The following is a 16,037-nucleotide window of genomic DNA, read 5'->3' as shown; positions in this document are numbered from 1 at the left end:
GTGATCTCCCTTTTTTTTTCTTTTTTGGTTGCATGCTGTTTGCTAGTTTTTGTTGTTTTTTAACTTTGTGTTCACATTTGCCAAGAAGTTCCGCTCTATTTTTTTTGGATAGAGGGTAGCAAACTCTTCCATTCGATTGGGATAATACTGGAATTGATGGAGGAAAGTTGTGGGGGCATTTACCAAACATTTAGACGGCACCGGACCACCTTCATTTATCTTATTGAGAAACATTCTTGGTTGTCAAAATAGGTTTTTGGTATGTTTTTTTTTTTATTCTGTAAGCGCTTATGGATGAGAGTTTTTTTTTTCACTTACCTGGCTAGATTAACGGTTGTTGTGTTTCTTGTCGGGTAAAATTCTTGGTCCTTGTTATGCTCACTTGTTAAATCAAGTGACACCCGTTAAATCTTTGGTAAACGGCTCCGTCAACCATGCTTAGGCCTTTTTTGTTAGCAACTTAAGACTTACAACTTATTTGGTCAGCTATTGTATGATCGTTTAATGATATAGCAAGAAGCTTGTGCGATAAGCTTCTAAGGGTGGCTTTAGAACATCGTTAATGGAGGTTCTTGTAAGAATCACATTTTTGCACTCTTTGTGTCACCTAACTTCTAACTCATCAATTTAATGTTCGTAATAAGAAATACATACAATTTTGAAAAATTGTCATTATTACACTTCTTAAATATAATAATAGAAAATGAGTTCTTTCGTCTCAAAATCTCTATTCCAAAAAGACCATTTGACTTCCTAATTGTTTGAGGGTACTCCCGGAAACAGATCCAGTCGGAATAAGAGAACACTCATCATGGGGTGAGATTACTACTTGGATGCGGCTCTTCGCCACCTAGGGCTGTAGTATATTCCAAGGGTTGAGCTGTTCGATGATAATTTTACTCTATGTTTAGAGAAAGTAATGAATTTTTCTGTCTCACACTTAAAGATAAAATCGGAAAGTAACACTTATTTTTAAAACAATACAGTTCCAATAAACATTAAGCAACACTGTATGTTTGATTTAAAAAATATCTCATATGGTTTAATACAAAGATAAAATCGAAGTTTGTCAAAATCTTACTATGGAAATCCATAAAATCAGATGAAATTGAAATAAATCGGGTGCTTGGTTTGTGAATCAGTACAAGCATCAGGAATAAGTGAGATAGTTGACCTCACGACAAATACTATTCAGTATAGTCTCCAAAAACATTATATGAACCAAACCTTCCCCCAATCTCCATAGTCAACTGGAATGAAGCAGACAAATTGAGGTAACAGAAAAGAGCATTATATTATGGGAGAATAATCAAATAAAAAGCACAAAAAGTTGAGAACCGTAAGAACCAGTTTTTATATGTTGTTTTATTATTGAAAAACAGTGTTAAACAACACATCTTTTCACGTACATTTTTGCACAATGTTAAACAACACATGGTCCATAGTTGTAGTGATTTGTGCTTGAATGCATAAAAGTAAGGGGTTGTTTGACAATTGCTGAATGGTTTGGTGCAGAATAATTAAAGTGGTCAGAATAATTAAGAGACTCTCATGATATAATGTAAAATGAAATATAATTGTTTGGTAATTGTGTGCAATGAAATCAGAGCTCTTAATGGTTAAAGGAGTTTTAGGATACAAAATCATTCAGAGTGTTTTAAACCATTAAAAAACAGATTTTTTTTTTGTTAAGCAAAATTTACCTCTTAACGATTCAAATGTTGCCTCTTAATGCAACTATTAAAAGGTAAACAAACAACCCCTAGATAAAATGAGTAAAAATTGGAAATTTTGAAACTTAAGGGGGGCTTTTTACCCATAATTTCAACCCATCGGGTCAAAACCCATTTACCATAGAATGAAGTAGATGACGAATCCCTTCATCACCGACATTTGATCAGTTCCCGCCATTACAAAAAAGCTCAAAATCAAATCGAGCCGACCATTCATTCTGAAATTTTGCTTCAATAGATGAAGCAATCGAACTCTAGGTATTGAAATTTTGGATGTTCAGGATCCAGATAAGAGCAGAGAAGTGAAGAAGAAGAAGACAAATGGCGGATGATGTAAGGAGATGGTCGGTAACCTACACGAAGCACTTAAAGCAGAAGCGTAAAGTTTATCAAGACGGATTCCTAGAGATTCAGTCGTCTACTCACAAGGTTCGTTTCGAATCATACTTTCGTTTTGCATAATCGTTCGATTTGGCGTCGACCATTTAGCTTGCGAATACATATAATGTTTACCTGTTTGGTTTAGAAAACCACTGTAATTGATCGTTCTGTTTTTGCTTTGAAATTTTATGGTTTCGTTGTCATTGTGATATCATCTACAAAGTCGACCTGGATTTGACTATCTAATTTTGATTTTGGCTTTTGTAACAAGTTATAAGTAAGAGCTAAAACTGATGCCATGTTCTTAAGAGATGTCGAACCACTAAAACCGATGTTCTTTTAGTATTCAAAGAAAAGTTATGGTGGTTCTAGACCACGAGAGTTTATATATCTTTAATTTGGGAATGTTGGTAGTTTATTCGTAGATTATATATTATTTGTTGCTGATTTACAGATAAAAGGTGTAGATGCAGAAATAAAAATGTATTTTTATGTATTCATAAAACCAAATAAACGCCATAAATCCCCACTCGGAAGTAGGGTCTAGGAAGGCTAAGATGATCTTACCTCAACCACTAGGATCGAGAGGCTGATTCTGTATTTCTGTGAAGACCGCAAGGTGTGTGCAAACAGGCAATAAGATTCTATTAGAAATTTATGCAGGGAATTCATTTTCTGATGATTGAAAAAGCTTAGTTTGTTCACAAGACCTTACCACCTTCTAGTGTTTGTACACGAGGGAATGCCACTTTAAAAATCAACAAGATGTCTATAATGCTATATAATAGTTTCATTTTCATTCTTAAACTGCTAAAAACTCCCACACAGCCATGCGTTGATGTACTTGTAATGCTAATCTACATGCTATTTCGTTGGGTGGTCTTGCATATTGGATTTCTAGTTGCCGTGTGTGATCAAATGCTCCAATATCCAATAATTGACAACCATGGTAAATATATGCGACCACCTTAGTTGCTACATTTTATTGTAAACTGCCTCAAATTTGAGTGTTAATAGTGAATGCATGCATTCAATCTCTTTCCATGTTACATATAAGGCAAATCTCTCGAGTATCTTTGCATATAAGATTTTTAATCATGATCTTTGATTTTAGAAATGTATGGAAGACTGAAAAGAGTAAGAGTACAAGTGATTGCTTTTGGTTGATAGAAAATATCAGCTACTTAATATTTAAACAACAGCATTGATTCTTCATGCTCATTAATCTTTTGACAGGTTAAGCTATACGATGATTGCGATAAACTTTTGGATTGCAAAATTGTGAAGCTTGATGATGATGTTAGATCGGGTGAAACATTAACATTTGGTGCTTATCTTGTTGATATTGGTGACCCTCATGGAGAGAGTAAACCCATTCCTAACTTGATTCTTAAAAGAAGAGACAACACTTTGGCTGATAGGGATGGCATTCCCCACAGTAGTAAGTTAAATAATAACCCAGCTTGTTTTTGTGATGTGTAGTTGGTAAATGTGACACCATTTCATGCTGTTCTTTTATCCCTTAGAAGCTAGCAAGCGTAGCTCAGGAATTGGTAAAGCATCATCAATCAATATGAGTCCATCACAGAAAATTATTAAAGGTTAGCTATATTACATTCATTGTCAAATAATATATTCTTTCTATCCAGGTTGATACTCAATAATTCCTTGTTGACTGTCCCCAAGTATATGGCCTTGTGCTCAAAATAGAAGTAGTCTTATCAATATTGAAAATATATAGTGTACCCTTACATCAGACATGAAGAAGTGTCTGATCAATATTGAAAATATATAGTGTACCTTTAGGTCCCACCAATAAAACAAAATCAAAAGTTAAGATTGACGTTGCTAAGTAGTTACAAAGTGTAAGTTTACTTAAATTCTAAGCCAAATTAAATGTGGATTAGTAAGTTCACAAACTGGCCACCCTCCTCTACAGAAGAGCTCACCTCCTTTAACCTTTCGTTTAACAACAGTGAACAATCATTTTTTGTATTTCTGATACTCTTTTCCTAAAAATACATGCCGCACATGCAAATACGTTCCTGAATTTACTAAAGTCCAATTTATGCAAAAAGCTTATTTTGTAATGATTTTATATGCCATTGCACTTACTTTATGCTTCATGATATCAGAGTTCAAGAGACGTGAGGTCAAAAAGTATTGTTCTTCACCCAGTTGTCCAGACACAGCAAAAGCCGATTCAACAGGTTGCTTCCTAAAAGAACAGTTTTTGTTACCAACTATATAGGAATCTGTTATGTTCGTCTTCTTACTGGGCATCATTATATGTTCAACTGAAAAGATCAGAAACAAATGATCTACTCAAACATCAGTTTAGTTTCATTCTTTGTAATAGTTGCATATTGCTTTCACGATGCTGATTTCATTTGCATTTTCCAATTAGAATGGCAGGTCTTGTACACCACTCAGTTAACACAAAAAGCCAAGAAATTTCATGATGGAATCTTAAGAGTTGCAATTTCTGGAATGCGAGGGAAGCAGGTTAAATTTTTGACATGTTATTTGTATACCCATTGAAACTGATACATATGTGTTCATAGTATTCCTTTTTTCAGGCCATGCTGTATGATGAAACAAGGAGACTCTTAGACAGCCGATTCCTTCGAAGTGAGGAAATTGTTAAGGTTGGCGAATCACTGAGATTTGATGGTCATATAGTGGACATAGTAGAACTCGGAGACCATACACCTCTCAAAGATACAAATGTTGAAGGAAGAAATTGCTATATGCAGAATACAATGCAGTCAAAGATTCACAGTGAGCATCTTGCTGATTTGTTATCTATCCTTGAAGTAGAATTGTGACCACGATGAAACATGATAACTTCTGTAGGAGTGAATGTTATATTAGTTTTGTGATACTTGTATATTATTTTCACTTGATCAATGCATGTTCTAAAGCCAATATAGATGCAAGCTAATGCAGTCTGTTGCATTTTTGGTGATTGCTGATAATTTTATCCCCCCAAGCTGTGCACTAATGTGATATCATATTATGTGAGTTCAGAACCCATGAAATGTGAAAACAAGTCTTCTATCACAGCAAGTTGTCCATATACAACAAGAACTAATCCGACAGGTCAGTTGTACATTCTTTGACTTCTGCAAGGCACATATATGCGTTTAGACGAAGGATTGTGTGAGAATAGGAGTTAAGGTGAGAAGCATAAGAAGAGATCTGGACCCTTGATAACTTTTAATCTCACCCCCACCCCACCCCACCCCACCCCACCCCACCCCATGAGTTGCGGTTATCACAAGAATTGATCCGGTGCATCTCGGTGCACCGCATTAGTGTTGACCTTCAATTAGGATTGATCCAAGGGTGGAGATCCCTTCTTACCCTTCTCACCATAGCTTCCATTCTCACCGGAACCCAACCCTATGCTTTTATACAATTATTCTACTATGTTGTTGGAGAGTTTGCAGTTTAACTTTATGCATATTTATCATTATCATATTCTTTTTCAATTAGAGTGGGACGTCTTATACACAACTCAAGTGACCCAAAAGGCCAAGAAGTTCCATGATGGCGTCTTAAAACTTGCAAGTTGTGGATCACAAGGGAGGCAGGTTAATTTTTTTTCATTTTTATTGCACATACATTTTTCTATCTCTGTTTCTGGTGTGGTGATTGGTCAGACTTGTCAGCTAGCCTAAGGTTACTATGGATATGAAGGAACACTCATTATAGTCTTCATCTATAATTGTAGCGTGATCTGGTAGATCTGCTTTAAAATTTTATCTTATCAATCGCTTGTTCAGTATGGACTTTAACGTGTTTAAAGAAGAACGAGGACTGCATGAGGAATCATGCTAGTCTTCCAAATAGTTTCATACAAAAAGGTTAACCGAGTTGAAAGTCTCATAACTTTGTGTGACTATTTGTTTGGAAGGACATTGAGAGTTGAGGCACATCCACGAAGGTCATGTGCATGGACACTTTGTATATGTACATAAGGTAGATGGTAGACCAAGATAAGGATAGAGTGAGAGGATACAAACAGAAGTTCAGAAATGACGAGAAAAACCAAACACGGAACAAAAAGAATAAAGTGGAAAGGATACATAAATAGAAAACAACGGGCATAGGGGGACAAAGCAGAAACAAGCAGAGAAGATACAACGCTGAAACAAGCAAAGGATATGGGTGTTAAGTATAAAGAAAATAGAGAGGAAAAGAACTAGAATAAAAACATCAAAACCCAAATTATTGGAGACCTGGGACGCAAATATTTTTATGTTTTCAAAAACTATATGTAAGATGTCCAAGTATTTGAAGTGTTTTTTCTTCCCCCATTGGATCTGTAATTACCGGAGGCCGTAAAAACAAATTATAAAATGATAAAAAGATGAGCCAAAACTTTGATAAACAAGTCAAACCATATCTCACCGAAGTCTAAGAGTCCTATCTCGTTTATGAACCCGATACCACTTGGCAAGTATGGATTGACTCAAATTTAGCAATTAAGAAAGTGAAGTTCTTCCATTCAATTTGCTTAGAAGATACAAACAAAAAATTATGGAAGTTATTTGTTGCAATAATACCAAAGTATATAAGGTCCTAATCATCCTAACTTCTATAATATGCAAAGGTACAAAGGCCCATCCTTTTGAGCTCTCCGCTATCGACATATAATTAAAGTCAATGAAAGAGCTACCAATTGAAACCTTTGAGGAATTTTTTTTCATCTGCTGATGGTTTGTATATGGAACATTGTCAAAGAAGGCCAAGACTAAATTACTATACAATCCCAAGCATTCTCTCTTCCGGCAGCATTGCCTTGCATTGCAGAATCATCAACATTCAGTTTCAACAAACAGAAAAGAGAAGACTACCTACTAGTGTTACCTTTTTGCCAGTTAAACTTCATATTAGAGTGATGTTTGCACTAAACATTTTGTCTATCATTTCTTTTGATGGGCCATCTTTACATTATAGGAGGCTACTTTGTTAGCAGAAGATGGAACAATTTTGTCCCACAGATACCTTAAACTATGTGAAGACATCAGCAGTGGAAGTTTATTCAACATGCCAAATTACTTGGTGGAAGTTGGTGAACCAAGGAAACATTCCGAAGGTAGGTTCTGTAGTTCCTATTGTCATAATTCTATGAAAGTGCTTGAAACTATGGATAAAGTTCTGCTTTCTGTTACTTGCTTGAATGTGTAGGGGAATGTCCAGAGAGAGCTTCTACATTGGAAAATGAAACCCCAAAGATTAGGAGCTTTGACGTGGATAATATCAAGTTATGCAAGAGAATCCCAGCCACCAGACCTCTATCTGATGGTAAGACTACAAGCATGATGTCATAACAAACATATAGGTCTACAACTTATGTTGTGAAGTATGAATTAATATCTCATTTTTTTTTGGTTCTAGTATCATCAAGTTGTGATAATTTAATGTGAATGGATTGTTTAATACATGTATATTGCTTCAAGGAAATGAAGTTTTTTCATATCTAACTTGTTCTCTTGATGTATCATGCAGTTATGAAGTTCCCCTTTCTAAATCTATGGCTTTGTATTTGTAGGCGGCCTTTTAAAAAGAGCTTCATCATTGCAAGAAACTGAATCGAAGGCTACAAATCCTGTTGCAGATAAAGTTATATCGACTACTATTAGCAAAAACAAGCCTCTACGTGATGGTAGGTAATGCAAGTTGCCATTTGGATTTGGTCTGACTATGGTGTATAAAAGAACTTATACACCGCTATTATCTATTTTCTATAACCATTGTATGCTAACGAATCTTAGCAGCCCTTCCTACATAAAGCGAAGGGGGATGTTTGAGTGGAGAGCTTTTTCCATCTGAACCTCAGGCTGGCTTGGTTAATGAAAATTTGATTGGACAGTGCTCTGTGTAATGTTCCAATACTCCATTATTATCTGAAGTAGCACCCTCTGAACATCAGATTACTGGTTAAAAGTAGTTAGCCAAACAAATTTATTGCTTTTCTTATTATTGGTTTTATTAATTTGGCTAAGGGAGAGAGATAAGATTCAAACCGTTGCCTGTGTCACCTGTGTACCCTATTTTCAATGACCAGTCTCATCTTCTACTAGAATGCTGTCGATCCTTATGTTAACTTTTTATTTAGATTTGCATGTATTTACCTAGCATGCTCATTGGAACTTGAGAGATGTAGTTGTTGTCTATTATTCAAGAAACTTCACCTCAAAATTTTGTCGAAATCTTAATTGCTGTCTTTTTCGCAGCCCATTCAATTTTGTCCATTCTAAAAAAACCGGGTGCTCAAGAAGTTGCTATAGGAAAATTACATCTACAGGAGCTCCATCCTTCACTGGATTCAGCATTTGTTCAGTCGGGCATCCAGTGTCAAGTAGAGGGGCAGCAAGATTCCTGTAGTAGGACATCTAAAATGGAGGTCTGTGATGAGGAAACTAGAAACATACGTGACTACAGTGGACCAATCTCAAACTGCAATGCAGTTTATACCAATATCTCAATAGAGACTAGAATATCAGCAGATTGCGAAATCATGGTTGATAAGCAACAAAAAGATACTGGATACGGCTTCTCTTCCGGGTATGTCTTCTTCATGATGAAAATTGTAATTGGAAGCGGTCATCTACAGTATGAATGCATCCTGTTCCTACAACTCCCCAATAGAAGTATGATCTCTTGGTGATGCATCAATCCTAATATTGTTCTTCTTAAAAAACAAATACATAAAGTTTCCTTGAGATATAAAAATGTTTAGGTCATGCTTCTGTTATACATTGAACTGATCAGCCTGTGTCATAACATTCCAGATTAGAGACATCAGACATCACAAGATCTGTAACTGACATGGAGTTCTCTACCATAAACAATAGGACTTCCCCCACAGAGGAGCCACACGCAATGGAGGATTTAAGTGTGTATCATAACGATCTATCATCAACAGTGTCAGAAACATGCTGTGAATCAACTGGAGCTGCTGATGTTGGAGGACACCCTGAAGTGATGTTTTCGAAAGGTAGTTATATTTTCATCACCTGTATACGAGCGATCTTATTTGTTACTCCCTCCGTCCAAAAATATAAGTCCACAATGAAAAAGGCACACAGTTTTAAAATGTGTAATTATTACACAGTTTTAGAAATGTGTAATTCTTACACATTTTAATTAACTACATGACAATTATACCAAAGGGTAGTGAATTCCTTCATTTCATAATTCAGGGTAGAAATGCAAAGTAGACACTTACTTTTGACGGTGGACACTTATTTTGGGATGGACGGAGTATAATTTTTCCTTAAATTTTGGGAGGTGCTTGGGGTTAAATTTCATCAGTGCGATGATCAGCAAGATCTGATGTAGAAATGAACATATTTTGCAGCAACATCTACCTCAAACTTCAACAGTCCATCTAAAGAAGCTAAAGATCAAAGTAACACTGAGGTATTTGTTTAAATGTTTCCTGTTTTGAAACTGTTCTGTTTTGTTTGTGGCAACAAATTTTACCTGCATATATTGGTTTACTGGGAGTAGGCTAGTTGAGTTGATTGGAGATTTTAGGTTTACGTTGGGCATGTGTTGTGTGTGTAAATGATGTCATTAGGGTGTTCGTCCATGGTGCATAACTGATTTCCATTGCGACTTTTTGGTTCTGCCAGAATCTTCAGTTTTTTGTATACGTGGATTTCCCTAATCGTTTTTTTCTTCAATGCAGATATCTGGAGCGACTTTAAGTTGTAATCATCATGATGTCTCTAATGACAAAAGGAAGGGTTTTGAGAATACAAACTCGAGAAACGCTGAATTCCCAAGTTTTGATCTTGGGATTGACTAGGGGCCGTATGATGTTGCCAGTACCTTGTCATCACAGATATCTCACCAAAACACTCCATCCCAGAAAAGAAAAAATGAAGATAGAAAAAGTTCGTTAGTTTTGGTTAGCAAAACATTAATGGAAATGAAATGTCTTAAAGTCTTACTCTTTTGAGGATCTTATAAGCCTTATTCTTCCTTGGCATTTTGCTGATCATGATGGAAAGAGATTAATACAAAAAGATTTACAACTAGCCTAAAAGATAGTAATTGCTTTATTAGATGGCTTACTGCGTACAAAGTAAACACTTGTAGCTATGTGGCCTTAACCTCTGCAATTTCTAGGATATTGATAAGCATTCAATAACAGCGATGTGCTTTACATGATAATATATAAAAAATATTTTCTACTTCAAGAAAAAACCTTGCAGAGCAATCTCTTAGCCAAAGGGATTCGAACTTGCAACCTGTAATGTGACATGCAATGACATTACCAGTAGGCTGCAACCACTTTTCTCTGGCTATCTGTACTGTCTGAAATTATTCTCTGACTTCTTCATGCTAAGCAAAGCTTTGAAAAGGTTTTTGGTTTTCTTAGAGTAGGCTTCTATATCTTTTGTGCTCTCTCTTTGTGGATACAAGGAATGAGATCTCCAAGCCTCTGATGGTTGCTGTAATTAGACAGGAAGGTAAAAAGAAGTGTTAGACACAGTATAAGGAGGTTCACTCCAACTCGTGCACCATATGGCTGTATTTTTGTTTGTTTGGAGTGACTTTCCTCCTTTCTCACTAAATGAAAACCGTTTTATAGTATGGCAAACATGTCTAAATGTTCTAATAGACTGTTTTTTAGGTCTTAAGTTCTAGGTTAATAAAAATTGTGTGCCATATGTAAAGATGTTACAGTAAGTTTATAGGATGCTTTTGAGCGTCCCAACAAGTTTTTTAGGACACTTTGAAATAAAGTGTCATATTAGTCTTATTGTATGACATTTGAAAAAGTGTTTGTCATGCACCCATCTAGAGGCTCAAGCCCATTCTTAAGTAATATTCTAGAATAGTCAAGAAGGATTATTTTGGGTACTTAGAATAAAAAGTTAGTTTAAATAAGGGGGATGCAGGAGGTGGGAATCATGCAGAAATTAGTGGGTTATATATGGGAGAGTTCTAGCTTATCGAATGCTAGTTTGTTCTTCGTTTTCCTTGTTAATTGAAGCATGTGACTGTGTCCTTATCACTTGGTTTCCATTTCAAATTGTTCTCGATTCGGTTTATAACAGTGTCCTATAAAAATAAGGTGTTCTATAAAAAGATGTGTTGTTAGACGCTTCTCAAAGGTGTCGTAAACACTTGTTAGGAACCCCAAAAGCATCCTGTCAACTTATTGTAACACATTTACATAAGACGCACAATTGTTTGATGCTATAAACTAAGTCTTATAAAGCAGTCTAGGACATTTAGATATATTTGACATCCTATAAAGCTGATTTTGTTATAGTGTCTATTATAGCAAAAAAGAACATGAAAAGACTTTTGCATACTTGCTGTCTGCTACTGGATGAGTTTGGACTGATGGATCGATGAATAAAAGATGGAGAAAGCTTGATGGGAAAGCTTGGACAAGTAGGTTGATTAGCAGCAGACTCTGAGCGCTTAACCGGGAAGCGAAGCGGTGAAATTGATCTTGATCGCTTTTCTGGTTTCCAGGTAAACATAATTAGTACATAAGGGGCAGGTTCATTTGAGAACCGTAAATATTTTGAGATGTGAGAACCAACTATTCATTATTATTCATGATGAATCGTGATAGATATTCTTTATTCATCACGATATTAATGATGAACAATATTCAAGAATATTTAGGTATATTCATCGTGAATAATCCATTAATAGATGGTTTTGACGGTTCTCAAAATATATACAGTTCCTAAATGAAGTTCCCCTAGTACATATAGTCGTAAAATGTGGAAAAGATTGTCAACTGGAAAGAACTTCATTTCTGCTAACCTACTCCCTTTCGTGATGCAGATTTTGTAAAGGAAAAGGTAATCAGACCCGATGGCAACTCAGTGGAAGCTTGTCCAGAATACCCATTTCTGCACAAACATCTTATACAATGAACTTGTTTTGGTCGAACTTCAACAAAGGTAACGTAAAGAATACATAAACATGATTTAGTAATATCTGTTACCTTAAACCTGAGGACCGGCCCTTTACTTGTTTTGCCTTAACATCTTCAGATATGCAACCCTCTGTAGCAATAATTGATTTTTTCTGCTTAATACTTGAACACATAATTGCATGATGACCGGCACTTTACTTGTAAGTTTGATCAGACCCCCCATGCCGGGTTATCTATACCTCTTAAGTATATAGACACTTAGAGGCGGATTCACAAAATAACTACCGTAATATAAAATAATATAAAATTAGTTATACTTACAATACTAATTAGGCGAACTAGGTTGGGCCGGCTAATTCATTGATGGGTTGTGGGCTAGGCTTGGAGAGCTGCTTACTTGAAGCAAAAGAAGTAAAAGACATTGCAAAATCTTTCACCTGATGACCTTTTCTTTCTTTAAAAACACTCTTACCCGTTTGGTTTGTAGGATTGGAATGGATTTGGAAGGATTTGTAATTGAATTCCAATCCAATCCCATTTTTATTTTTAAGGGTTTCATGGATTTCATTAAAATCCCACAAACATAGTATTTTGAAATCCCATGGAGGTGGTTGGTATTTCTTGGGATTTCAGGATTTTTATATAATAATGTTTTAAAATATGTTAAGAAATATGTTTTGTAATAATCAATTAATAAAGAGGTAATTTAATTATTTTTATAATTTGTTTTTTATAAATTATTTATAGTAATGAAATTCAATTCCATTCAAATCCTACAAACGAAACACACCAAATATTCCAAATCCTTCTAAATCCAAATCCCTCCAATTCCATATCCTTCCACGGAATCCAATCCCCCCAAAGCATTCCATCAAACCAAACGCCCCCTTAGCTTGGATTGCCCTACACCTTTATTTTGTTTCATATAACCAAAACGGTGGCACATATATAATTAAACGGGGGCATCTTTAAGTGTCGTGAGCTTATTTCCACTACTTTGGGACAATGAAGTGGTAGCACAGCCACCGTATGCCCTAAGCTAGGTCCACCTGGGGGGTATAACAGGACAGGTATGTGTATATCCGCCCCCGTCTCCAGGTGAGGTATGCTGTGCTGATTTGGTTTTAGACACTGCTGGAAATCCTAAGGAATGCTGTCCATGCAGACCAGAAGTCACTTCCTATTCTATAGGGTATTTTTACACTAAAAACGTCTTCACGATCCATATAATCTATAAAAAACAAAGTGAAAAGGACCACTAGATCCATGAGCAAGCTAGAGCAGTTTTAGAATATTATAAATAGCAGAGAAAAACATAAATGACCTGGGAGAAGATACTTCTTACGGTACTTGGGTGTCTCCATCATCAGCGATTGGTGTATTAGCCCACCGTGGTCAGCATATGCTTGACATGTTCGTAAGCTCTGTAATAATCTCCAAGAAAATCACACAAAATAATGAGTGGAAGATCAACATAGAAGTTTCTTCCTAGTAATATACTCTTTCCTTCCCAAAATAAATGTCCGCAATATAAGATGCACATTTTTAACCGAACAAAATGACAAAATTACCCTTAATAATAGAGAGAGTAATGAATTTCTCCATCTTATGATTGATGGTATCATAGGAAAGTAGGCACTTGCATTTAAAAGTGAACACTTATTTTGGGGCGGAGGGAGCTTATAACTATTTTGTGCAGTACAGAAGAATCAACCTAATAATCACCTGCTCAAAGCGTAACACTCGAAGCTTTGTTCTAGAAGTTTCATTGACATATTCATATAAGAACTTGTTAACTTTATCCGTCACAGAGCCCAAATGGTCGACGGTTTTAATGAGAGATTTGGAGATATAGTCCTTTAAGCTTTCTAACAATCTATGCATGTTAAGAAATAGAGAAAGCGGCCAATCAAGTAGAAAACATAATGAAAGTTAAGAGGAGATCACAATGAAGCAAATGCATCACTTACATTTGTTTTTGATCATTCTTGTAATACGAATCTTCAAAATGCTCGGCAGCCAAGTACAACTGTTCTTTTACATTTCTCAAGTCCTATAAAGATTTAAAGGAGCCGTTTACCAATACACATTGGGTAAGAGTATAATTCTGACTAACTAAGAGTCCCTCCTTTAGCTTATCAGGTTAGCATCATGGACCGGTAGAAGGGGTTTGGTAAACAACAGTTCTCTGACTGGGTAAATGCCTCTTACCCGATAAGAGGACACAAGTAGTAAACAACCCCTAAGCTCCAACTTGTTAGCAACTTTATGAGCTTAATGCAACTCACAACTTATTTGGTTATTTATACATGTCTATTTAGTAGTCGCTTAATAATATAGAAGGTGGCTTATTCAATAAGCTTTTAGGGAGGAGCTTTATGTAGAAAACCAAGTTTTTTTTCAAACCTGCCCCTCCCAATTAAAAAACACACTCATTCCATCAATTGAGAAAACCCTCCCAAACAAAAATCTTCTCAATCTAAACATACACATTAAACCAAATAGACGACTTTATCAATACAGGACTTATGGAAAACCAACCAAACATCCCCGTAGTCTTTGATGTGTGCATGTATTGATAGAGAAGTAAAAGTATCGAATACAACCATTGTACCATATACGGATATACCACATCATCTCGCTAGTCTCATACAACAGAGCAATCAAACTTTGTTGTAAATGACAACCTGACACTCTTTTCATCATATATGTATAAGAAAGAGTTTATCATGTCATCCCGACAAATTTGATTGTTTTGTTGTACCATAATACCAAATATGACATGTAAAAGGTTGTATTCAATATTTTAGCATGTGAGAGAGACCTTGAGACCATCGGCAAAGAGCAAGCTGTGCCGCAAGAGAAATTCATTATAGTTGGAAGGTGAACGAAGATCGTTTACGTCAGATGATATATTCTTACTCTCCATTAGGAAGAAAACCCAAGTTCCCTTCACCTGCATAAACACTAAGAATCAAATAAACCCAATATATCTCATTAAGGTCTGATGACTGAATTATACTCTCAGGACATCTAAACATAAATCCCAACTTAAATCGAGGGTGGACCTATGAAGGCTCGGACAGAGTCCCGTGTGTTTGCTCAACTGATTTTTGCAGGTAGAATTCCTTTTGGAGTATGAAAGGTGTACACGCAGCCCTGACTTCTACCTTCAGGACATCTAAACATAAATCCCAACATAAATCAGGGGTGGACCAATGAAGGCCCCTGCAGAGTCCCCCCGATTTTTGCAAGTAGAATTCCTTTTGGGATATGAAAGGTGTACACGTTAAACTTTGAGGAGTGCTCCGGGATATAAGAAAATACAAAGGATATCTACCAAAAAACTAAAGAAGTCTCGAAATCAACAAAAAACACTAAAAATTCCCTCAAAATCAACCAAGAAACTTCAAAAGTCCTTTGAAACAGTGAAATTTGGCTAAAAAGATATTGGACGACTTTGCTGGTCTTTGATCCAACTGGATTAATATGTACCCGCTCGACTAAAATGCTGGGTCTACCGAGCCCATGGTAGTTGTCACTAATAAGAGAGAGGGAAAGAACCAACCTTGTGGCTAAAACTTCAAAGGTGTAGTTCCATTAAAAATCTGATCTCAAATAGAGACCACTTGTGGGGCTGAATACAAGTATGGGTTTATACCAGCAAGAAGTTGATTAGGAGAGAAGGTTTGTTGGGGTTGTGAAGATATCTGAAGGGTTAGTTTTGGAGGCAAATTAACCACTCCTCTTTCTGATGAATCACCTCATAACTTATAGGTTTATAAACCATTTTTTTCTCAATTAAGGACTGCTCATGGTTTATAAATAGATCTTACATTTTAATTTACGTTATATATTATAATTAATGTCTACATTAAAAACAAATTAATTTGTTTTATATAACTAATTAAAGTTGATTATTTATAATTCATAAAAAACTTAGATTAAATTACCAACAATTAATATGGTATAAAATAAAACAAATAATAACAAATTTT

General features: G+C 35.7%; 1 protein-coding gene across 5 annotated transcripts; it reads right to left on the bottom strand.

The window, feature by feature from the left end:
• Positions 1–10,161: 10,161 nt before the first annotated feature.
• Positions 10,162–15,762, bottom strand: LOC112529438 (protein ABIL3-like). 5 transcript variants are annotated; one of them, XM_025140721.1, is made up of 9 exons: positions 15,608–15,762; positions 14,864–14,995; positions 14,010–14,092; positions 13,765–13,915; positions 13,364–13,463; positions 12,109–12,169; positions 11,925–12,013; positions 11,459–11,613; positions 10,162–10,588 (listed from the first exon to the last, which is right to left on the bottom strand). In XM_025140721.1, the coding sequence occupies exons 2-9, from the start codon at positions 14,966–14,968 to the stop codon at positions 10,439–10,441; spliced, it is 894 nt and encodes a 297-aa protein (XP_024996489.1). In that variant the 5' UTR covers positions 14,969–14,995; positions 15,608–15,762; the 3' UTR covers positions 10,162–10,438. The 5 variants fall into 5 exon arrangements, with proteins under 5 accessions (XP_024996489.1, XP_024996491.1, XP_024996490.1 ...); XM_025140723.1 differs by lacking the exon at positions 15,608–15,762 and adding an exon at positions 15,535–15,560; XM_025140722.1 differs by lacking the exon at positions 15,608–15,762 and adding an exon at positions 15,108–15,177.
• Positions 15,763–16,037: the final 275 nt, after the last annotated feature.

The sequence above is a fragment of the Cynara cardunculus genome (assembly GCF_001531365.2).
Source record: "Cynara cardunculus var. scolymus isolate 2C chromosome LG 16, CcrdV1, whole genome shotgun sequence".
NCBI classification, from domain to species: Eukaryota; Viridiplantae; Streptophyta; class Magnoliopsida; order Asterales; family Asteraceae; genus Cynara; species Cynara cardunculus.
Note: the sequence above shows the minus strand (reverse complement) of the source record. Positions and strands in the feature narration are given on the sequence as shown.